This window comes from Rhineura floridana, chromosome 10 (assembly GCF_030035675.1).
Source record: "Rhineura floridana isolate rRhiFlo1 chromosome 10, rRhiFlo1.hap2, whole genome shotgun sequence".
Classification (NCBI taxonomy): Eukaryota; Metazoa; Chordata; class Lepidosauria; order Squamata; family Rhineuridae; genus Rhineura; species Rhineura floridana.
In genome coordinates this window covers 41,004,192-41,029,817 of record NC_084489.1, presented here as the reverse complement: position 1 = coordinate 41,029,817, position 25,626 = coordinate 41,004,192, and the positions used below count along the sequence as shown (strand labels likewise).

Below are 25,626 nucleotides of genomic sequence, written 5' to 3'. Positions count from 1 at the left end.
ACCTTGAATTGGGCTCGGAAAACAACTGGTAGCCAGTGTAGGTCGAACAACACTGGTGTGATGTGATCTCGGCGGCGACTATTCGTAAGTAGTCGAGCCGCCGCATTTTGTATCAGTTGTAATTTCCGGACCGTTTTCAAGGGTAACCCCACGTAGAGCGCATTACAGTAGTCCAAACGAGAAGTGACCAGGGCGTGTACCACTAGTGGGAGCTGGTGAACAGGAAGGTAGGGTTGCAGCCTTCGTATGAGGTGTAGTTGGTATCAGGCTGCCCGGCTCACTGCCGAAATCTGAGCCTCCATGGACAGCCTGGAATCAAGCACAACCCCAAGGCTGCGGACCTGGTCCTTTAGGGGTAGACTCACCCCGTTGAACTGCAGGTCAATGTCGCCCAACCTTCTCTTGTCCCCCACAAGTAGTACCTCGGTCTTATCAGGGTTCAACTTCAGCTTGTTCCTTCCCATCCATCCACTCAGGGATTCCAGGCACTTGGACAAGGTCTCCACAGCCAACTCTGGTGAAGATTTAAACGAGAGATAGAGCTGAGTGTCATCCGCATATTGATGACACTGCAGCCCAAATCTCCTGGTGATTGCCCCCAGCGGCTTCATATAGATGTTAAATAGCATGGGAGAGAGGATAGAGCCCTGTGGCACACCACAATTGAGAGGCCAAGGGTCTGATACCTCCTCCCCCAACGGTACCTGTTGGTACCTGTCGGAGAGAAAGGAATGGAACCACTGTAATACAGTGCCTCCAATTCCCAATCCCTCCAGGCGAAGCAGAAGGATACTGTGGTCGACAGTATCAAAAGCCGCTGAGAGATCGAGGAGGACAAGAAAGGTGGATTCTCCCCTATCTAATGCCCTCCTCAAATCATCTACCAGAGCGACCAAGGCTGTTTCAGTTCCGTGACCAGTCCTGAAACCCGACTGGTATGGATCCAAATAATCCGTTTCATCCAAGTGTGCTGACAACTGGTTGGCCACCACTCGCTCAATGACCTTGCCCAGAAATGGTAGATTCGAAATTGGGCGGAAGTTATCGAATACTTGGGGATCCAAGGAGGGCTTCTTTAAGATGGGCTTTACAATTGCCTCCTTGAAGGCTGATGGCATCACACCCTCTTTCAAGGTTGCGTTTACCACCGCTTTGATCCCCTCGCCCAATTTCTCTCTGCAGCTCACAAGGAGCCACGAAGGGCAAGGATCAGTAAGACAAGTGGTTGGCATCACAGATGAAAGCACCTTGTCCACTTCCTCAGAAGGGAGAAGCCGAAACCGATCCCAATTTACCGGCATGCAACTGGCCAACTCTGGTTCATCCACTGTGTCCACGGCGCACAGGATCGAGCTCCGTAAGTGTTCGATTTTATTGGCGAAGTGTTTTGCTAATAAGTCACAGGAGGCCTTTGACTGTTCCAAGGGTTTCTGAGCGACTGGACCGACCACGCTTCGGACCACCTGGAACAGCCTCCTGGGACAGCACTCCGCAGACGCAATAGAGGCAGCAAAGAAAGCCTTCTTTCCTACCTTTATTGCCACTTGGTAGGCAGCTACTGCTGCTCTAACCTGTGTCCGGACATCTTCGGAGCGGGATTTCCGCCACTGGCGCTCTAGTCGTCTCACCTCCTGTCTCAGACTACGCAACCGCGGTGTATACCATGGTGCTAGCTGAGTTCTATTCAGGGGGAGAGGACATTTCGGAGCCACCTGGTCTAATGCCCTGGTGATCCCCACGTTCCAGTCCTTCACCAGGGTTTCGACCGGGCAACCTTCAGCAGGTTCCAATTCCCCAAGCGCAGTCAGGAATCCATCTGGATACATCAGGCGTCTGGGGTGGACCATTTTAATAGGTCCTTCACCCCTGCGGAGGGGGCATGGCAACGAGAAGTCCATATTTACCAGGTAGTGGTCTGACCATGACACAGGAGTGGCAAAAATCACTCCCAACTTCAGACCACTTCTCTCCCAGGACAAATACTAGGTCGAGAGCATGACCGGCTACATGGGTGGGCCCAGTATTACTTAGGTACAGTTCCCAGGAAGCCATGGTTTCCAGGAAATCCCGAGGGGCTCCTATGAGAGTGGCCTCGGCATGCACGTTAAAGTCACCCAGAACTAACAGCTCTGGGGACAATGCCCGTACAGCCGAGACCACCTCCAGCACCTTGGCCAGGGAATGTGCCGTGCAGCGGGGTGGGCGGTACACCAGCAAGATCCCTAAACTGCCCTTCGGGCCCAACCTCCAGTACATACAATCAACAAATTGAGTCCTATGGAGGGGAGGTCTGGCAAAAACCAAGGACTCTCGATAGATGACTGCCACACCCCCTCCCCGCCTTCCCACCCCCTGTTTACGTGTTCCATTTTTTCCGTGACAATTTCTAACTTTCACTGGTTCATGCTTCTCACATTCCATGTTCCTATTGTGTGCGTCGTACAATTGCAGACTCTCCATTCGCATCTGTGTGCATCAGCCTCTGGGCTTCCTTTCGGCTTTGACCCAGCTGCGTTATTAGTCACAGCATTACTCATACTTGTCCTTTGTTCTTCCCCAGTAGCTCGTTGAGTGCCTTCTGACCTGGGGGTCTCATCTTCCAGCACTATCTCGTGTTGCATTTTGGATACTCTGTTCATAGGGTTTTTGTGGTAAGAGGTATTCAGAGGTGGTTTACCATTGCCTTCCTCTGAGTTTGGATGCATCTTAGTCTGGTGTCTCAGCTTTGACCATTCCACCTTGGGTGCCCCTGCTAGGAGTCTAGCCTCTTGGTCTAGACTCCTGACGGCATTGCTCTCAGCTTCTTCAACACTCTCAAACCCCCTCACCACGTTAAGGTGTGCATCCTAGAGGGGGCCTGAGTAAGCATAGCCATCATGAAATAAGAGGAGATGGCCTCTTGTAGATCAAGAAATCACTAGGAAACAGGAAGCAGACAGTAGGAATACATGGACAGTTCTCCCAATGGAGGGATGTATAAAGTGTAGTCCCCACAAGGATTAGTATGGGGACCTGTGCCTTTTAATTTGTTCATAAATGATCTAGAATTAAGGGTGAGCAGTGGGAGTATTAAAAACCAAAATGGATTGCAAAGATCTCCAAAAGGACCTGTGCAAACTGAGTGACTAGGTGGTAAAAAGGCAAATGCAATTAAATGTAAAGTGATGCATACTGGAACACAAAAACTCTTAATTTCACATAAACTCATGGAGTCTGAACTGGCAGTGCCTGACAGGCACAAGACATTGCGGTCATCATGGATAGCTCAGTGAAGATGTTTGCCCAATGTGTAGCAGCTGTGAAAAAGGCAAAATCCACCATGGGGATCATTAGGAAAGGAACTGAAAATAAAACTGCTGATATCATAATGCCATTACACAATCTATGGTGTGGCCACATTTGGGATATTCTGTGTTGTTCTGATCGCCTCATCTCAAAAAAGATGTTATAGAGTTGGAAAAGGTTCAGAAAAAGACAACTAAAATTATAAAGGGGATGGAGCAACTCCCCTAAGAGGAAAGGTTGCAGGGTTTGGGCTTTTTAGTTTAGCGGAAAGGCAAATAAGAGGTGACATGATAGATCTATAAAATTATGCCTAGCATGGAAAACATGGATAGATAAAATGTTTTCTTCCTCTTTCATACCTGTTTCTCAGAATTCGTGGATATCCAATGAAGTTGAATGTTGGAAGTGTCAGGACAAACAAAAGAAGGAACTTCTTCACACATAGTGCATAGTTAAATTATGAAATTTGCTCAACAGGAGGCAGTGATGGCTACCAACTTGGATGGTCTTACAAGAGGATTAGACATTCATGGAGAATAAAGCTTTCAGTGGCTACTAGCAGTAATGGCTATGCTCTGCCTCCATGGTCGGAGGCAGCATGCTTCTGAATACCAATTGCTGTGTAATGGGAAGATCCAGATAATGGCTTACAATATGCATATAATGTGCTGAAATCATTTTCACATGCTTAGATTTGCTTAGAAGATGCTTAAGCCTTATTGAACTAGTGTATAAAGTTTGCTATAGGTACAAGAGCCAAGAGTAAAAGAGAAGTAGTTTGAAATTGCCCCCCTTCAGAGTTGGAGAAAAAGCATTTTAAAAAGACAAGTGTTTCTATACCTCCAGGAAGTCTGGGCATACAGCCAAGGTAGTAGATTAAAAATAAACAAGTCCGTGTTAGAACGTAAACAATGAACAGGAAACCTCTTAGTAGGATTTTCTGAAAGGCTGGCAGTAACCTGGCCAATTCACCTGTGAACTGATATGAATCTCTGAGAATGTCTACATTTATAAAACAGAAACGTATGAGAATGGAAAGATGTTTGTTTGTAAGACTGTCCCATGATAATGTTTATGAGAAATCTGTGGGAATGAATTCATGAGAAAAAACCATGGGAACACACCTTCCCATTGAAAATAAAGTGTATTAAAAGCCAGGTTTCATAGCACTCAGGGCCCCTTCAGCTCTGCTAGAGTGGGGGGGGGGTTGAAGAAAACAGGAGAACCGCCCCTGTATTCCATCCATAACATGTGATGGGTGATGTATCATGTCATGTATTCCTATGTCCTTTGTACTTTGGCTCTGTGATATGACTTAAAGTTTAACTCAGTCCTATTGTAACTTGTTTTAATTAAGATGTGCTTTCAGAGTTTTATACTTTGATGTTAAATGGATATTCAGCCATTTATTTTGTGCAGATATATATATTTCTATGTTTCTGTTTCTGAAATGATGGCTAAGGCCACCTAAGGCATTGTGTTAGTTGTAGTGTGCAAGATACGAATAAATAGCATATATTATAAAGACAATTCTGCTGTCTGAAGTCTGACTCCCAAATAGAAAATTTCTGGCACCTCCCAAGACACAAGACTTCTTCTGTTCTGTTCTCCACCTACACTAGATGACTGCTGTTGATAACCTATGAGCTTAGGTGACCTAATGTTTGACATGCAAGGACTCTGTGTAGACACGGGGGTAGGAAGAAAGCAAGAACCCTCGACCCTATGCATATACTGGCAAGGGGGTAGTCTTGATGGTAACAGCTGGAAAACACAGGAGGGGAGAGTGCTCTTGCACTCAGATCCTGCTGGTGGGCTTCCCCTAGGCATCTGGTTGGCTACCATGAGAACAGGATGCTGGACTAGATGGGCCACTGGCCTGATCCAGCAGGCTCTTTTTATCTACTTAAAAGAGAGAGTTTTATGCCAGTTCCAGCCATCCAGCTGTCCGTGTGTGTGTGTGTGTGTAGGGAGGCGAATTTGGATCAGGAAGTTCCAGTTAGTAGAGATTTTATTATAAGAAGTGCAGTCACCACCAGCATATGAACATGCAGAAAATTCCCTATATACCCTTATCTAAGACCAAAATTACAGTGTGCTCAGTAAGTAACTGCAAACTGTAATTAGCCATTGTAACAAGTTTTTAGCACCACACAAATAGGCAATGGTTTCTATTTAAACAAATGTGTTGGATTCACCCCAATGTTGCCTGTTTCACCCATTTGTAATTAAAATAAATTAAACATTCTGTAGAAGTGTTAATTTATCATTATGATTATAAGTAACTTCCAGTAATTATAGTGCAGGAAAGATACTTGTCAAAAAGGATATTTACTAACTCATGTACCATAGAAATTAGTCATAACCAGCCTTCTTAAGTCACATTATATACCAGGCTAGGGATGGAGGAGAAATCCGACACAGTTCAATTAAAGCCAAATCTATCAAATGCCCATGTTCTGAAACAAGATGAGAACTGAAACACAGTCATCCTTTGAAATTTGTACTTATCTGAATTTTGCAATGTAGTTGCCCAGCCGAGTAATGTGTACAAAAATGCCTAGATTGGGGAAAGTGTGCATAAAAATGAATATATTAGTGAAAATAACATACAAAATGCATTGTATTAGAAACTGCATGCAAAAATATGTAATTAGTCAAAACTGCATACAAAAATGTGTTTATTAAGAGAAATTCACACTAAAATGTTGAAGAATCTTCATGAGGATTTTTAAAAACAAAGCTTGCGAATGGCTGCAGAAATGTGGAGAAACAAATTCTACCCTATACCAGACATATGGGGCAGGAGGGATTGTATTAGGCATAGCTTTGACTGAAGTCCATCATGTGCTGCAAAAGGATTGGAATAAGAAATCTGTGAAACCTGCTTGTTAAAATGGCAAAATATGTATTGGGTTGGGGAAAATGTTGGCAGTGGAAGCGTTTCACACAGTCAAAAACTAAGCCAGTATTTTCTCCCTCTTGTGACTGGCAAAAATGAAAGGCTTTCACCTGTTCAGCACAGGAGATGGCAGCCAAGCATGACCCAATATTAATGCTATGCATTGAGTTTTGACATGTTTTCACATGGCATCAAAATGTTGTGCTCCATCATTCAATATGGTTTTAAATAAAATGACAAGGTTGTCCTTGTGTGACAGCTACAACAAAATCTGTTTTGACAGAAAGAGCACAATTTAAATCAGGTGATTTCAAATGTTTATTTTATACAGAGTGCAACAGCTATGATGGCTTGCTGCATTTTATTTGAATATATATTTTAGAAGCGAATATAATGGGCACATTCCTTATAAGTGGACTTCTCTGAAAGTTCCTTGGAAGTCCTATCCCTCTCAGGAATCCGTCACATGCAATACCTTTGTGGGAAAGACTATTTTGCTACCTTCTGCTCCACAGCCATCTAGGACTAAAGAAATCTCTTGCTGTTATAATGCTGATGAAGCAGAAAGGAGAGATGAAGCAAGCATTGGGTGGGGAGCTTATAAACCATCACAGAACTAACTCACATGCTCTCCCCAGCTTCCTGCCTTCTCCCTGCTGACACTTTTTGCTCCAGCTGTGAAGAACCCTGTAGGCCAGGAGTAACTAATCTGTGGCCCTCCAGTTGTTCTTGGCCTGTAACTCCTTTCATCCATGGCTATTGACCAGTTGGCTGGGTCTGATGAGAGTTGGAGACCAACAATGTTTGGACAGCCACACATTAGTCATCCCTGCTGTAGGCCATATGGGCCTCTGTTGGCAATTAAACTCTGGGCAGTGCGTATTGGCACACCTATTTGTGCCTTACATACATGACTAAATTGGCAGCATATAGGCTCTGATTAGCCATTCAGCACAAAAGGAGCAAACAGCAATGTGCAGGGGCAGTAACAGCAACTACTGTTAGAGTTTCCAGGAGGCTTGGACTTGGGAGGCCATGGAAATACCCATTTAGGGCTTTGGGGATGGCTATAAGCAGGAGTAGGTGTGTTATAACCTGTTCTGAGGTAGGTGTTGTGAAACTTGACTAGAACATGGCAGAAAGATTAAATCAGGGTAGGAAACCTTTGCAGCTCGAGGACCACATTCGCTTCTCAGCAACTTCCAAGAGCCACATGCCAGTGTGGTGGATAGGGTCAGAGATAGAACTGGGTGGTGCAGTGAATGTACATTTTACCCTTGTACAGTAAGATAGCTTCTACACATACTACACAGCCCTCTCTTGCCCTCCATCCATCCAATCAAGAGGCATGATCCAATTTCAAGGCTAAATCACATCTACTTCAGGGTGTGAAGTAGGGCCAGTAAGGAGTGTGGCCTGGGGAGCGTTTCAATGGCCAGATAGACAGGCCTGGAGGACCACAGTTGGCCCCTGGGCCCAAGGTTCCCCACCCATGGATTAAATAAAGGGGTAGAGGCTAAACATCAGGGAGAACTGGGACACACTAAAAAAACAGAAATGGAGATCTCTCTTTTCACTCACACTGGACTACTTATATTCCACTGGACAGGAGTCTACTCTACAAAACATCTAAGCAATGCTTTAATTGGACACGAATGACAGCTTTAACCAAATTGTCACAGCAATTAAAATAATTCTCTCTACTAAGCTACACACAGTGCAACTTTCTGTAGAGATTTATAGCACTCTACAGGGCTCAACACCCACTAATATCCCGGGCAGCTCCCCTACATCTAAGAATCTAAAACCAAGTTAAAAGCCGCAGATGGCTTATGTTTTGCACATTAGAAGATCTTGTTCTAATTTTAATTTCCTTTTGCCTTGCTTTCATCCTCACCTGTTCATTCTAATCCTGGATACCACAAAGTAACACGTATGTGCTGAAGAAGTTTAAATATATAGATCAGGCAAGGAATTTATGCTGTGATGGACAGCCAAACTCTTGTAGTGTTACAGTACCTATTTTGGGATTAATGTAGAAGGAGTTGCAGTCACATCTGATCACTCATCATTCCATAATGCTTTTCTTTACACAAAGCAGTGTGTTGTTCTTGGATGCATTCAAAGATAATTTACTCCTATAGGTTAAGATACAAAACAAATTCTGGAAAATGGAACAGAAAGACATCTGACCTGTTACCCATCTATGATAAAAGAAAATTTGGAGTATTAATTACCCCTCAAGTTCTTGAAGAAACCAGTCCCATTGGCTGAGATGGGATAAAGTGGACTCTGAGTGGAGAGGCTGACCCAGTTCATACACTTTTGTTTGTGTACTGCCTTCAAGTCGATTCCGACTTATGGTGACGCTATGAATAGGGTTTTCATGGTAAGGGGTATTCAGAGGGGGTTTACCATTGCCTTCCTCTGAGGCTGAGAGGCAGTGGCTGGCCCAAGGTCACCCAGTGAGCTTCATGGCTATGTGGGGAATTGAACTACAGTCCAGCAGTTTGTCTAGTACATGCCCGTCTTCTTCATCCAGCACTTCTCCTCATGCAAGGTAGGTGTTATACAAATAGGGTTTCTATGCAGATGGGCTTCGATGTGCATCTCTCCCCTCCTCCCTCTTTTGGAGGTGGAATTTTAGAAATGGTGTCTTTATTTATGAGACCACATGGTACATTGTAGGGGTTCATATGCCTTCTCCTTCTATAGCACATGAACTGTAGGACCAGCCCATCTGTACATGAAGCAGCATGTCTTTTCTCCACTGCATGCCAGTTTATCCCATACTCTTGGTTTTCCCCTCTCATATGTTTTCCCTAGAAAAACCAACTGGAACATGCTATACCAATGCGCTTTTCAATAGCTTCCAGACCCAGCAAGTTCCTCTGGATTGGATCCAGATTTAATTAGTTGAATTTCAGTCCCATTGAAATTGGTGAGACTCAAGTGATGACTAACTTGTCCCTTTTGATTCCAGTGGGAACTTAACTGCAACTAAGTTTGGATCCAACTGAACAAAACCCAGACTGTGTGCTAGAAAATCCAGTCAGACTGAACATTTCCCCAAAGAGCTCTCTTAATGTACACATACATGCATGTACACATACACTATCACATAGTACATTTACAGCTACAAAGACATTTGAATCTCAATAAAAGATTCACCCATTTGCATCTATATTAGCATCTTCCATTAGTTCCTTCAGAAACTGGGGACACTGTTGAGTGCTGTTGCTTTTTTCATTTTCTATATACTGCCTATTGAAATGAAAGAACATGAAGAAAATTTGCTACTTTCTGGACTGCTCATTAAACGTCATTCTTTTTCTGATTTAACAAAAAATCCTTTGCACTTGTTCAGTTTCAATTATATTGTACCAGTTCTTATTAGAGGAGCTGATGCAGTGCGAACAGTTCTGAAAATCAAAGCACCGTGAATGCTTTTTACAGGCCATGTATTAATAATTTTGCTACCTTAGTTCAATTCTCTCTAAAAATTAAGGGACCTCATATACTTTGTGATCGGATTGTTGGAATATATAATTTATCAACACTGTTACAGGTCACCCTTTAATAAGCAACCCTTCGTACTCTAGTTTACATAAATTAGTGACCATCCATTTGGCACATGTGCTACACTTCCACAATACATGAGTGTCTCTTGGTGCATTGATGTGGTTTTGCCTCTGCTCTATGGAGCCAAGGAACAGACCACAGTACAGTGCAGAAGAGTGCAGGTCCTGTCCCTGTCCCTGATGGGTGCCATGTGCCACATATTGGTCATCTATAATTTACATTACCATATATTCAAGGAATCAAGAACTTCTGGCTTTACCCAGGAGCAACTCATAATTTCCTATAAACAAGCTGCAAATAGCAGCTGGGAGGTTATTTTAACTGAGACTATGGCAGAGGGGAAGTTAAACTCTCTCCCCAGCCCCTGCAGTTGGTGTTTATGACAAAAAGTGCATATATTCATTTAATTCATGTAGTTATCATGTCTAATTTGCCCATTAGCTGTAGTATGTGCACTAATCACAAAATCTTTTTAGCATATAGTGCGCCTGTACAGAATATATATTTGGGTGGAAAGGAATAGGTTTTGCCACATCAAAAAGGGTTTTTTTGAGAAGAAATCCTGCATTCATCTTTGCCCTCCCAACTGTGCTTCAAAACATGCAGGTTGGAATTTATTTTGCCCCTTGATTATATTTTATGCAATTGCACAGATTTAAGATAAATGTATGCAGCAGCTGCACAGCAAAAAACAGCACAGTTCTTACAAGGATTATAAAAACTAGGGGAAGTGAGGCAGATCAAGGCTCAAATATTTACCCACAATTGACTCATCCTAGACCTAGACAGCCAGTGTGGCATAGTGGTTAAGGTGTTGGACTATGACCTGGGAGACCAGGGTCCGAATCCCCACATAGCCATGAAGCTCATTGGGTGACCTTGGGCCAATCACTGCCTCTCAGCCTCATGAAAACCCTATTCATGGGGTCGCCATAAGTCAGAATCAACTTGAAGGCGGTACATTACATTTAGACCTAGAGCAACCCAGCTGGGATGATAGCAGAGGATGAAATTCTAGTACAAGAGTAATGGTAACAACTGATGAAGTAGAATTCTGTTGTAAGCAACTGGGAATCTGAACTCTGTTAGAGAGAAGGTAATTAAGACCTTAGAAACTGTATTCAGGCATTTTGGTTTCTCTTTAGTGTAAAATGTAATTAGGTATAGCCACAGGATTCATGCATATTTCATCAACAGCCCTATTTATTAAATGGGCTTTACTTAATGGTTTAGACAATTGACCATGAAGAAATATTGGTCTCTCACTAAACTGAAGTAAACCTAACAGAGAAAGACAGTATGGTAGATTTCCACCACTAGCAAAGATGTCATTTTTCCTGAAAGACTGAGAATAAAATTCTGACCCTGTTCTAACATACTAGATGTTGTATTTGCTTTATATATGTGATGTGTTGAAATAGAACAAATATGAAGGATGTTATAAAACCTTATATATTTTAATAATCTGGAGTATTAAAAGAGGTATTGTTTAAGTAAGGTATGGTGTTTGTGATGATACATCAGTGGGACCTGATCCTTTGGTTGTATTTAAAAAGTGAAAAATATTGAATAGTATAATTTCACAAGGCTACCATTTCAAAAATCATACCAGCAACCAAGAAGCAGAATTTCAATACATGCTAGTATTCATAATGTACAAAATCTCAGAAACCAAGACCTCAGTTGGATTATTGCAATGACCACAAACTCTAGTCACAAACAATAGACTCCTTATTTTAGAAATGTGAACTCTAGGTAAGCAATTTATTTGTTAAACTGTACAAAACAAGCATTTTGTTACCAAAACAGAAAGTATTCACAAACTACAGTACAAAAGAGAAAGTTGCACACTTAATTTAAACTCTCATACTATTAAGGAAAAATGTATCGACTGGTGTTGTGTTCCCTGAAATCAGCAAGTTATGAAAAATATGCAAACAGCCAATTGTTTTACTCTTCAATATTCAAAAGTGGAGCTATGCAAAACATTGCAGTATTGATTCAGAGAAAGAAGTCTATCCCATTTAAAAATCAAAACCCGTCACAAAAACGATACATTAATAAATGCCATGTATGATAAAAAAAGTGTGGCACTCTCAATAGGATTGCTGAAATCATTCAGTAGATTGTTTTCTTCCAAAACTGTGGTCTTCATATTTGTCATTAATCTTAATTTCTTTTTTTTAAAAAACTAATTTGCCACCACAGCAAAGTCTAACAAATACAACCAAACTATATTTATAATCTTATTTCACTATAGGACATGAATCAATGACCACCTTCACTGGAAGGTTCAATTGACTTTGATCAGAATTCATAACTCAGCAAGGAGTTAATGAATCAAATACATCCTTGTTTTTAAAAAGGAAATGAAATGTCATTTTGTAAGTGAAATAGTATATAATATTCACCTAGTCACAGATGCAACATCCCCCTAAAACATTTAAGTGCTCATCTATGCAAGTATTATTTAGTAAAGCCAACTTTTCAAAGCCAACTTTTCAATTGCGCAAAGCACAATAATGTTTCAATACTGACAATCAAACATAATTAGCTAACGGATGAAAATTTCAAAATTAGGAATTACAATCCAGAGCAGATTCTATGCAACCACACTGAGAACTTTGCATTAAAATTTGCAAAGCTTTCAAATGTGACAGTGAGCACCACAATGTTCTTCCAAAATGGAAACTGCCACTTAAACTGGAGACTCACTAAATAAACTTTTATGACACAAATGTAAAGGTTCCAGGCCTTATCGTCCTGATAGTTATGTGCTGATTTTGCAGGCCCAAGATCTTATCAGGCATTTTAAGCAATTTGGGACAAAGCTCAAGATAATTGCTCTATCTTACTTTAAAGATTGTGCAGTTTAAATGCTTGTATCATAAAGGTAAGATTGGAAAAGAGTAAGATCTATGAGAATTATATATAATACACCACATCGGTATTGCATACAGGTTGGATTATACAAATCACCCTTTCATGGTTTTATAAAAGTGTAGGCCACCGTTAAAGATTAGCAATGTTTATAAAGAATTGTTTTTGATCAAAATGCATTAGGACTGTCTGCTTTTAATTCTGTACATACTAAAGTATGCCTGGACATACTGTGGTTATGTACTCCAGTTGTGTTTTGGATTCTGCATAAATACAATTAATTGCACATTTATTGAAAGCCTCCTTTTATGTCAGCATGTATGCACACAGGACATACGAGAACTGTCATACATGCTATTTCAAAGTTACTTTGAGCAACAAGCCTGATTACAAACTGAAGCATGTAGATGTACATTATTTTAACCTTTCTGGCAGTATATGGAGTAATTCTAGTACAAGATTACTTGAATGTGCAAAAAACAACATAAAACAAAAATACCACCTACAATACCAAAACTACATCACCGTAAACATTTTTAAACCATCATTTTGTATCTTATGGCATTTTAAATAGTTATAGGAAGAAGTTTAGATCGCTTTTACAATGGCTGTATATTCCTGTATACGTTATTATTTTCTACCTATACTAGATAAAATTTTATTAAAAGCCAGTAAAATGTAAAACATGTAAAAAACCTGTAAATTCTTTAACTTGTAAAATATCAAATATATTAATATTGTTATGATAAGTAAGTCAGTGATTAAATGAACAGTTCCAATTTAAGATTCATCCATTTTAAAACTTCGTATTGTCTGTGTGTGTACATAAAAACTTTTAATTTTGGTTAGAGAACTTTGATCTCTGGAAATTCAGGAAAGGTAACCTCTTTGAACTGAAGGTACAATTTCTGACTATACCATGGGTTGGATCCAAACTGAATTAGTTGCATTTGAGATCAGTGGGACTAAGCTAACTTAGAATCAACTTAACTAATAGTTAAGTTAAATACAGATACTTTATATCCAGCCCTTACCTTCATAAGTTTTCAGCTGCTTGTGGCTTAAAGGAAAAAGCTAATGGAGCACAAGATAACAGATGTACATTTCTTTGCAGTTCTTGGAAATATTCCTTTGGAAGAATGCAGGTTATAAACTGGATCAGAGTTTGAATGTAATTTAGCTCAAATGTAACACAAACTAGCAGGGGGTGGGAGAATAGGCACACTTGGAGACCATGCCTTGGATCCAGATTCCATGTACAAACAGAAGGCACTTCTGCTTATATTGGAGTGTGCCCTTCATTCCCTTCCACTCTCATATCCATTCCACAACTTCCAAAAAGTCACTCTGAATCAAGCTTTTGGGAGATTGCAAATGTGGGAGGTAAGAGGCTTGGCATGCCCCCATGAACAGAAACACCTTCCACTCTTGCTCTTGCTTGCAGTCCATGACAAAATCATGTAAAAAGATTATTGCACCAGCAACAGACAAGTTTGTAGTTTTATACTTTTAAGGAAACAAAAACAAATATAAATTTGCCCTTCCAAAATTTTTAATAGGTTCATCTGTTCCTTCATGGCCCACCACCTATATACATAGGGCTTAACATTTAAATGAGATGCAACTCAAAAAATTAGATTAATGCAAGAAAAGAGTGAAGACAACACTCATTTTTTAATCAAAATTTCGAAGTTACTAAAACCTTTAAGGTGCATGATTCTGTTCAAACCTAACAACTCAGTAAGAACTAGAAACCAGTGTTTTTCCTTATGTTGATTTATAAGCTCTGTATAGGAAGGTTTGTTTCTTGTAATTGTGAACTCACCTGTAATGTGAAATTGAAATTGTGGGAATAGCTGCCCTACGCTGATGTTTGAAATGCAAAATTAGGACAATATCACCATGGCCCATGCTTCTGCATTGGATTTCAAGTTTACATAGAGATCTACATGCACAGAGCCCAATGCACTGATCTGTGTACGACCACAATCAAGGTATACAGATAGTGCCATACAAGAATTGAACTCTATGTATTTAAGTCCACATACAAATGTGAATTTTAACAGGCAAACAGCAGCTGGGTCAAACACACCACCTTGGTGGTGGTGGTAGCACAAATCTTGATCTTTGTGCATGTGTGTTTTGAATATGAGCCCTATGGCTAGTGCATCTAAAAATGTAACAAAGCTTCATTTCTTCCTCTGTTGGTCAGATGTACACACTATATTTTGAAAAATGTTTGTTGCAGGACTTACACAAGCCAGAAGATGAATGTGAAAAGCATCTTCTTTTTTGAGGGGTGGGTATGTACTGGACTAGAAGAGCTAGCTGTATTAAAATGGCACCTATATTGTGGATTGCAGCCAACTGTTCACCAAAACAGATAACTGAAGCTTGCACAAACAGTACAACCCATTTAAAAAAAATCCTCTGGTACAGGTGGCTTTGTAGTACAACCCTAACTGTAGTACCATTGCAAATTTCAATCTTGAAATTAGGGAACTCAAAAGACTTTGACATCATCATACTTGCAGAATTATCCACCCTATTCTGTTTTAAAATTGCAATCCTTAGAACTTGCAACTTGGACACTACTTCCAACAAAGAAAAACTTTAAAGACATCTCAAAAGAAATATTTAGAGAAGGGTTATCGGGGATGGGGTACTAACAATAGAATCCTCTTTTATACTGACAAATTAGTCACCTGCTTCTTAGTCTGTTGACAGAGTTATGCTGATGATAGGTGGTCGTTGCTGATTCGGCTGTTTGCTTGAAACAGGAAGTTCTATTCTGTTGGCTCCAAAAATCAAATTCTCTTCTTGCAGACTACACACTGAAAACCTGTTTCCTTCTGTGCCACCGTGATTATTTGGGACCATGCCACCACTGACCTGCTCAAAGGATTTGCTAAAAAGGGTAGTGCTAGTTCTAGCCAAACTATGGCTACCTGGTTTAGGCAGGGATTGGCTGCTAGTCAGGGTCAGTCTCTTTAAAGACAGAAGCTCTAAATTCTCACTCATTGCTCTCTGGTTTTGTTTACGAGACAAATGATCTTTGTAGGGTTCGTCAATAGTTTCCTTTTCTTTTCCTCCCACTTTGCTTCCTCCAGACCTTCGCTGACTCTTGCCAAGCGGAGTCTTGTTACTGGTATTGCTGCTGTTTGATAGAGCAGAGTGATTTGTGGTAGAGGTAGCCCTAGAGTCAAAACCCTCATCAACTTCAGATACTTCTATCAGTTCTTCCTCTGGAATTCCTAGTTCATTACCTGCATGGGGAAAAAAGGCAGTTAATTTATGAATTTACACAGCCATGCTTTGTAAGTGACTGAATTTGATACTGCTGGATTTTGGCATTTCCCAGCATAAAGCAGATTACCAAGCAGATAGAAACTTACCAATCGCACTGTACACTGTCTGTCAATTTGTTATAATTTACTTCACAACAGGAAAGTGGATTTATTAAACTAAGAAACATCCTTATAATCTCATCTTGGAGCAATTTTAAAAAGCATTCCTATTATTCATGCAAAAGATTAGAAAGATGTTAGAAACATCACAGAAAGGTAGGAAAAGATATATATATTCCAAATATTTGCAAAGGCATCTACATACTATCAGCATAGCAAATTAATCACGGAACTAGATAATCAGGACACCATAAAAGCCAGTATGGCATCACCTGCAGGCTCTACATTTTTAGCAAACCCAACAGTGCTTCTGTTTCAAGAACTGAAAGGTCACATTCTGCAGTCCATATAGTGAAAAGTCTGGAAACCTAACACACTGGGAGTATTAATATAACTGCAAAGATTTAAAATGATAAACAGGGAAAAAATTAAAATGAATTGGCATGGTATATGTACATTTGGAAAGAAAATTACTGAAGTGACTTTGCTTAGCTAAAAGATGAATATTGATGTAAGAATAATTCAATTGTCCGCCAATTTGAAGTCTCACAGTGTGGTTTCCCAAGTGAAAACAAACTTACGTGCTACCAGCATGCTAGCAATGTATTCAGCACAGATGGATCCTTTCTATGTGCAAAGCATGCAGTTGTGTTTTATTAAAGGTAACATGCAAATATATTTATTCTATACTGTAATCCTCCAAACATGCAGCAGTGACCCTTTCAATCAATACCTTTTGAGGTTAGCTACAAAGAGCTCTGCTAAAACTGCACTCTGCCAGGCGAGCTTATTCCATCCTCCATAATTTTTCTTACAGATTTTTGCCTCCTGATTTCTGGCATGCCTTTGCTGTCAACTCTAGGATCTGTAGGTGCTTCCTGCACACCCTGTATATACTGAGCATCATTCTCTGTTGGTGCTCTGCTTTTTTCCCCATTCCCGGTTCTCTCTCCAGCCACATTTGTGACACTAATCTCGGGTATGACAAAGTTGCCTGATTCAGTAGTGTCATTAGCATTATCTGATTGTTCTAGAATTAAAGATGGATAAGACAAAAAAAAGATGGCTGAAACAAAAACATGGAGACAAAAGAAAAAAGACAAATCTGACAAAACTAGAGAAGGCTGAATGTTACAAAGTCAGATGTTTTGCTTATTGGCCATTATTTAGCAATATTAGTAAAGAGGGAATACATTTCTTCTAGCAGTAAACCAGAAGATTAAAAAAATAAAATTCTGGACGTTTTAACTATAAACTCAAGCCTTACCATTCAGCTACTGCTACTACTGTAGTGAATGTATAAATAAATACATTCACTCTTAAGTTTATTTATGTATTAAATTTATATCCCACCCTTCCTACCAGAAGGAGCCCAGGCAAAGTTATCACAAAGAGATCAATTATAATAAACCCAAAAATTATATAAGAAATAGTTTTCTTGTAGGTTATACTATGATATACTGGAAGTCAACTGACTCACAGAGCTTTATAGTTATCAACATTATTTCTGTACTAATTTACATTACATAAAATTAATCTTTATCCTACATATGGAGAGTCACTATGCTTTGATTTGGATTCCTGCATTGAGCAGGGGGTTGGACCCGATGGCCTTGTAGGCCCCTTCCAACTCTACTATTCTATGATTCTATGAAATATTTTTACAGGAAGTGATTTTTCTATTAGTTATGGTATTTGTATATTTCTGAAGCCAGGCAAATGTGACATCACCCCCTCTTTCTTTCTCGTCTTCCCCTTGTTGACATCCCCATTTGAACCCCGTTTTGGGGTGCATGTACATGAGCATACAGACAGTGGGACCGATCACTGCAAAGCATGAAGGCACATATAGGGTGTGGTCAATGCATCATTGTAGGAGGGAGTGGTTCCAGAGGCAGTGATTTGACAGCTCCTGAAAAACCCCATTCTAGTCCCATTGGTTTGTGACAACTACTGCCCAGTCGCAAATACCCCTTTTTAGGGAAGGTGATCAAGAGGGTTGTGGCGCAGCAATTGCATGTACTCTTGCATGAAACTAATTATCATGACCCATTCCAGTCTGGGATCAGGCCTGGTTATGGGACTGAATTGGCCTAGGTCACCCGGATGGATGACCTCTATCAGAAGGAGGACAGGGGGAGTGCAACCCTGTTATTCTTACTTGATCTCTCAGAGGCTTTTGATACCATTGACCACGGTATCCTTCTGGGCTGATCTGGTGAGATGGATATCGGAGGCACTGTTTTACAGTGGTTCCGATCCTATCTCTGGGGTCATTTTCAGAGAACCGCATTAGGCAATTCTCTTTTGGCCCCCTGGCAGTTGTGCTGTGGGGTCCCGCAGGGTACCACCTTGTCCCCAATGCTGTTTAACATCTATATCAGTGGTTCTTAACCTTTTCCATTGCCAGCACCCCTTGGATTTCCAAAATATGCTCTCGTACCCCCTGAAAAAATACCGTTCATTTTTAATTTTAATTTAATTTAATTTTAATGTGTGTTTTAGCCTAACTTAGCTAAGATAAACGACAGTTGTCCAAAATCTTTGGTTGGGCCTTACCCCTAGAAAAAAATGTCTCGCACCCCCGGGAGTGTGTGCACCCCAGGTTAAGAACCACTGATCTATATGAAGCCCTTGGGAGCAGTCATCAGATTTGGGGTGAGATGTCCGCAGTATGCTGATGATACCCAACTCTATTTCTCTGTAGCATTTGAATCAGGAGAGGCTGTGTAAGCCCTGGACCACTGCCTAGACTCGGTGGTAGCCTGGATGAGGGCCAATAAACTGACTCTGACTTCTAACAAGATGGAGGCACTGTGGGTTGGTGGTTCCCGATTTCGTATAATTGGTCAGTTGCCTGCTTTGAATGGGGTCATACTTCCTCTGAAAGAGCAAGTTCGTAGTCTGGGGGTGCTCCTGGATCCATCTTTGTTGCTAGAGGCCCAGATGACCTCAGTGGCTAGGAGTGCCTTTTACCAGCTTCGGCTGGTAAGACAGCTGCACCGTTTCTGGATCGGGATAGCCTGACCACTATTGTCCATGCACTGGTAACCTCCAGTCTGGATTACTGTAATGCGCTCAATGTGGGGCTCCCCTTGAGGTTGGTCTGGAACCTGCAGCTGGTGCAAAATGCAATGGCGCAACTGCTCACTGAGGCAGGATATTGTCAGCATGTCACTACACTGCTGAAAGAATTGCACTGGCTGCCTATTAGCTACAGGGCTAAGTTCAAGGTGCTGGTTTTGGTGTACAAAGCCCTATACAGCTTGGGACCAGGATACCTGAAAGATCATCTTATTCCTTATATACCCAGTTGATCACTGAGCTCTGCAGGTGAGGGCCTCCTGCAGATACCATCTTATCAGGAGTTCCGTTCCGCACAATATAGGAAGTGGACTTTTAGTGTAGTGGCACCCACCCTTTGGAATTTCCTCCTCTTAAATATTAGACAGGCGCCATCTGCTATCTTTTCGGCACCTACTGAAGACCTTCCTCTTTCAACAAGCCTTTTAAGTAGAGACCTTATTCCAGTCTGATCTGTGTTGGAATTGCTTTTTAATATGTTTTTAAAGGTTTTTTTAAAAAATATGTTTTTAAAGATGTTTTGTTTTGGTATGTTTTTAAGGATGTTTATATATATATAAGTTTGTTTTTATGATATTTTAGTGTTTTTAGTGCTTCTGTTTGCTGCCCTGGGCTCCTTCTGGGAGGAAGGGCAGGATATAAATCTAATAATAAATAAAATATAATCTTCTCATTCCTCAGACCGTCTTAGCATGCTGCCTATGTATGCATGCAATGGGGAGGCGAAGAGAAACAGCTCCATTGAGATAGCGCTTACACGCAGTGGGGATCCTCTATTAACATAAGGACTCAAACCCCAGTTTTTCCATTCCTATTGGGGGAGGGAGTATACATGTCACTGTGTTTCTAATGCTGAGATAAACATTTAGCTAAATCAGTGCATTTTGTTCTCACCTTTTATTCAATAAAAACTAGTACATTAATTTCTAATATTTATTATTATTATTATTATATCCTGCCCTTCCTCCCAGAAGGAGCCCAGGGCGGCATACACTTATATCACACTTTTCTATTATGAAACACTTACAGCAGTTTAACAAAATGAGAAAGAACGAACAACATTCCAAAGAAAGCTATAAAACAGTAAAAAAAGAATCTAAAGAATTGCCAGTGACAGACCTTTTTGCTAAATACTGTTAAGTCCTCAGTGTTATGGATTTTTGAGCTGCTAACCTTGATATGTTACAGGAAGAACAAATGAGGAATTTTAACTTAGGAAGAAATACCTAGATATACCACTTTCATGACTGCTCTAATTTATGAAAGCTTCCTTATGCACATTTATTACATGATCTCTAAGACTACTATCACACAAATTCCAGAAATTTTCTGTTGCCATTTGCATCACTTCTCAGGTGGATAGCAGCAACAAATCTGTGGTACACTAACTAAGAGGTTCAGCAGAAATAGAACGCTTGATGGGCAAAAAGTAAAAGTCTAAAAAATTGATTGACATGGAAGGGGAAATGTGACTAGAGGAACCAGCTTCATAAAAAAAAATTAAAATGAAGGCAATGAGTTAGACCAAATTTAGAACAATGCAGGGTCCGAAAACGTAAGGGTCATAGGAAGGATATGAGCTTTCTAACACTGTCAAATCAGATTTTGAAAGTTCAATCAGGGAAAGGAAGATGGGCAGCACTGGAAACAGCTGCATCATCAAATGCATTTTCACAGCTTAAGCACTCTAAAACTGGTAAAACAGTGGCTTCACACATTTATCTCTGCAACACTAGCCACAGCATTCAGTAATTAATAGGTTTTAAAAAGTAAAATCTAAGAACACATTCAAACAGCTGAACTGGCACCACTATATAAAAGGAATCTAGAACTATATTTTGTCCTTCTAGAGCAGCCTGGCTTCCATTATGAACTGGTATTGTAACTTTAAAAAATCACAGATAGATGGATATCACTCTATAGCACTAAGTTATACTCAGAGTAGACCCACTGAACACAGAAGTTACTTAAGTCCATCATTTCAATGAGTCTTTTCTCAGTATGACTAGCCTTTGATATCACCCATCTTATAGTTGTGTAAGTACTTACAGTTTTAGAATATATTTTTCTTTTCTAAAGTTAAGTGGCTAAAACAATATATTAAACATAAAATAAAGCACTGTATTTTTTTTACAAAATCTGAGAATTAAACAGAAGATTTATGGTTTAGAGAATAATAATATAACGTGAAAAATGCTGAGGACCCTGCCTAGGAGGAGTCATCCCTATGCAGAAATGTCCTTCCATTTCTATCTGGCAAATAATATTACACAAGAGGATTAAAAAAATCAAAGAGCCAGGGGCAAGTAATTTTGAAGTCAGGTGATTAGATAACGATCACAATCACTCTCTTTATTAGTAAATTCAGGGAGTTGATTGCCTACCAATTTCAAAGTGAAAGAGGGCCATCAAAAAATTAGAGTGCGGTTTCTACATACCAGGAGATCCTGTAGAACAATTCAGTTATTAAAGTAAAATCAATGTTATAAAACTCCAAAAGTGACCCAAATTAACACCTGTGAAGATTCCAGAACTCCAAAAAATGTTGAGGACAGTTGAGCTTACAGACAGATGGGTAAGACGAAGAGGATTTAAAAGGAATCTGAAGTCAGGCAAACTGTGTGGGACACGGGGAAGAAACTGGCTTGCTTAAGTCACTAACAGCTCTTAATGAGTATCTCTGAGGAGTGGGATTAGGGTTCAGCAAAGGTGAATGTAAAGTTAAAAACCTTCCACCCCCTTGCACCACACAGGTGCTTCAGGAAAGAGGATACATTTTCCCTGCTCATCACAAGTCCCTGCTGTATATCTCTAAAATGCTCAGGTTCCAGGCTAGAAGCCCCTTATACAACAAAGCAGGGAAGGGAGAAGGAAAATAGAGAACCAAGAAAGAAGCCCTTTCCCTTTGCCTCTTCCCCGCAAGGCCGGAACAGGACTACAAGGCTCCTGTTCCAGGCTGCCTGCAGCTCTGAATTGCAGCACTCTTTTAGGGTTGGAAAATATACCTCAACATTTTGTTCCAGGTGCCACTTGTTCCTTCTATCACAGAACTTGGGTAATCTGAAGGATATCAATTCAGCAATGAAACAGGCTTGCTTAAAAGTAAGGTAGCAGTTTCAGCACACTTTCTCCCAACTATACAGAAGTATTTGCCTTTTCTCTTAATTTACAAGCTAAGTTAAAAACACAGAAATGGCCCAGCAAGGATGTATTGAAGTGCAGAGGATTTCAAGAACTGCAGGAGGGTGCCCATTGCAGGTGAGGAGGAAAATGGGGAGTACAGCAGATGGGAATTGGAAGTTCTGCTCACAGAAGGTGCCTTTGCCTGGTTTTTCATGATCTCCTTATTCCCCCTCAGCACCCCACAGCCCACACTATTCAGCAGGGTCCCTTGATCGTCAGGTGCACATTTTCGGGCAGGGGCTGCTTGAGAGAAGGAATGAGAAAATCACTTTCTGCCCATCCTTTTCCATTAAACCAACCCATTAGCTTTGGATATTGCACTTTGTGTCATTATTCCACTGTTTAAGAGAATGGCATCCTTTTGTAAGTGTTTCTATTTTATGTTGCTATCTACTTCAGTGTATTTTAATGTATTTTAAATTAAGTAGTGTGGAGTACTGGAGCTTCTCATACTCACTACCCAAGAAATTAAAAACTCATTACAGCTGTACATTTCCTATGCAAATTAATTTAATAAATAGGAACCCTCTCTCTCTCTCTCACTCACACACACACACACACACACTCAGAGAGAGAGAGAGAGAGAGAGAGAGAGAGAGAGAGAGAGAGAGAGAGAGAGAGAGAGAGAGAGAGAGAGAGAGAGAGAGAGAGAGAGAGAGAGAGAGAGAGAGAGAGAGAGATCCAAGACCAAACCTTCTTTCAAATTCTAAAATGGCAACCTGATTAATGACCAGCTAAGGCTACTGTTCTTGAGTAAGAAACTATGTGAAATGTTTTCTCCAGAACCATCTGGATCTGCATTCCATGTCTCTACTCAGATAAAATCTCTCCCATTTGGTGGCATGTTTTCCATGCAGAAAGCTTCCTGGCATTGATCTTGACCTCTGTCATAATCTAGGAATACCTGTTTCAATTCCCATACTTCATGTTTTGCTAAACAATTTTGCCCCACAACTCTGTGAAGAGGTTAGGCTGCAATGGTAAGGTTTATGTTCTTCTAGGTCAGAGGTGGGGAGCCTTTGGCCCACAGGCCAGTCTTGGCCAACCAGGGAGTCCAATTTGGCCCACAATGCTATTTACCACAAACCACACCCACCTCGTGACACCAACTGAGGGGCAGGAGGGTGGGATTCAATTCTGCCTTGGCTGTGCAAACAGACGCTTGCAGCCAAAGCAGGATTTAGCCCCCCACTTGTCAGTGGACAGGTGAGGGCTAAATCCTGCTCAGTTTGGATGTATGCATCTCTTCCCGATTGGGAACAGGTGTGCACAGCCAAGGCAAGCAGAAGGTAAGGTACCTTTCATGAACATCGGCAGAGTGTGGGAGAAGTCCCGCCTGCTGCCTTTGCTTGTTAAAGGCACCTTTCTTTACCCGCTCCCTTCACTTGACGGGGTGGGGAGAAAGAAAGGTGTGTTTTGCGTGCGTCAGGGAGCGCAGAATCTGCTACCTATGCTCCTTTCTTTCTCCCCTCCCCATCACTTTTGCAATCCCCAAGCACGAGATTTTGACAGGTGGGTGGGCAACCTGCCTATCAATCATGTGGCATAATTATGTCATCTGATTGACATATGGGTCACCCCACCCACCTGTCAAAACATAAGAACATAAGAAGAGCCTGCTGGATCAGGCCAGTGGCACATCTAGTCCAGCATCCTGTTCTCACAGTGGCCTACCAGGTGCCTGGGGGAAGCCCGCAAGCAGGACCTGAGTGCAAGAACACTCTCCCCTCCTGAGGCTTCTGGCAACTGGTTTTCAGAAGCATGCTGCCTCTGACTAGGGTGGCAGAGCACAGCCACCATGGCTAGTAGCCACTGATAGCCCTGTCCTCCATGAATTTGTCTAATCTTCTTTTAAAGCCATCCAAGCTGGTGGCCATTACTGTGTCTTGTGGAAGCAAATTCCATAGTTTAACTATGCGCTGAGTAAAGAAGTACCTCCTTTTGTCTGCCCTGAATCTTCCATCATTTAGCTTCTTTGAATGCCCACGAGTTCTAGTATTATGAGAAAACTTTTCTCTATCCACTTTCTCAATGCCATGCATATTTTTATACACTTCTATCATGTCTCCTCTGACCCGCCTTTTCTCTAAACTAAAAAGCCCCAAATGCTGCAACCTTTCCTCATAAGGGAGTCACTCCATCCCCTTGATCATTCTGGTTGCCCTCTTCTGAACCTTTTCCAACTCTATAATATCCTTTTTGAGATGAGGCGACCAGAACTGTACACAGTATTCCAAATGCGGCCACACCATAGATTTATAGAAAAGTGTTGGCCCCTGTAACCAGAAAGGTTTCCCACCATGTTTTAGGTAGTTGCAACAGGTTGGAGTAGCAAACTCAGTGAGACCAGCTGGATGCTACCTGTAAGCACTTTGGTTAATGACACAAGGTAGAAGACAATTACTGGAGATGACCACAAGGGAACACCAAAATGCTTATTTTCTATTCCAGATCACAGCTTTGAAGCAAAATACTGTTTTCCCTTGTGGTGAGAAGGTCAGGGCCTGGAAACCCCCAATCTTTCCTTTCAGTTTATTTTTAAACACAAAATTTTCCTCCATGAGCCAAAGAATATTACCCCCACTTTATAACAATATCATGACATCACCTTCCTGAATGGAAAGTTCACAACTTACTAGCTCTTAGGAGTCTGCAGCAACACTTGCATATCTGGCAAATTATCCTTCTTCTTAACAAAGTAACTGTTCATCTTTATTGGAGTCAGTTGCTTCACTAATACTATCAAGCTTCCTTCCTTACTGTTATCTGCTGCAGCAAACACTTGTCCTAACCATTGACTCGTGAACTTCAGCACCTGTATCGTCAAGTATGACTCCTGGAGGAAGGCAACATTAAAGAATGGTTTGGTTTCTAAAAAGTCGAAGATATATATCTTTTCTGGGCTATCAATCTATTTACAATTATATAAAAAGAGAAGAAATTGTATTAGCTAGAAGGAAGTAGCTCTGTAATTTGTGCCCTTGCACCACTATTCTGCAAGTTAATTTGGGCAAAACTCCAAAGCTTCCTTAGGAATCTCTCCCAAAGAAGAGACAAAATAGAAGCAGTAACTGGCCAAATCAGTAATCTAAAGTATTTCTTAGTAGTAGTAGTAGTAGTTTTTTAAAGTACTCTGTGTAGTTTTTAGGAGATAGCAACATCTTTGTATACTCAGATTTACCAGAACAGATACTGCTGACCTGTACAAATTGGGCTTTAATCTAGAGAACTGTAAAATAAAATACTCTGCAGAGCTACAAGATAGTCAGAAATCATTAGTGGGTCTAATACAGAGGTCTCCAG

At 40.9% G+C, this 25,626-nt stretch overlaps 1 protein-coding gene across 5 annotated transcripts in view; it reads right to left on the bottom strand.

Annotated features, from left to right (window-relative positions):
* Nucleotides 1–11,556: 11,556 nt before the first annotated feature.
* The window catches only part of HYCC1 (hyccin PI4KA lipid kinase complex subunit 1), a 67,499-nt gene continuing 53,429 nt past the window's right edge, over nucleotides 11,557–25,626 (bottom strand). For 3 of the 5 annotated variants that reach the window (XM_061587295.1, XM_061587294.1, XM_061587296.1), the window contains exon 11: nucleotides 11,557–15,915. In XM_061587295.1, coding sequence (XP_061443279.1) covers nucleotides 15,362–15,915 — 554 coding nt within the window. In that variant the 3' untranslated portion in view covers nucleotides 11,557–15,361. Of the gene's footprint in view, nucleotides 15,916–16,789; nucleotides 17,087–22,450; nucleotides 22,567–24,959; nucleotides 25,160–25,626 lie in introns of those variants that run through there. The other 2 variants (XM_061587297.1, XR_009758211.1) reach the window with 2 other exon arrangements.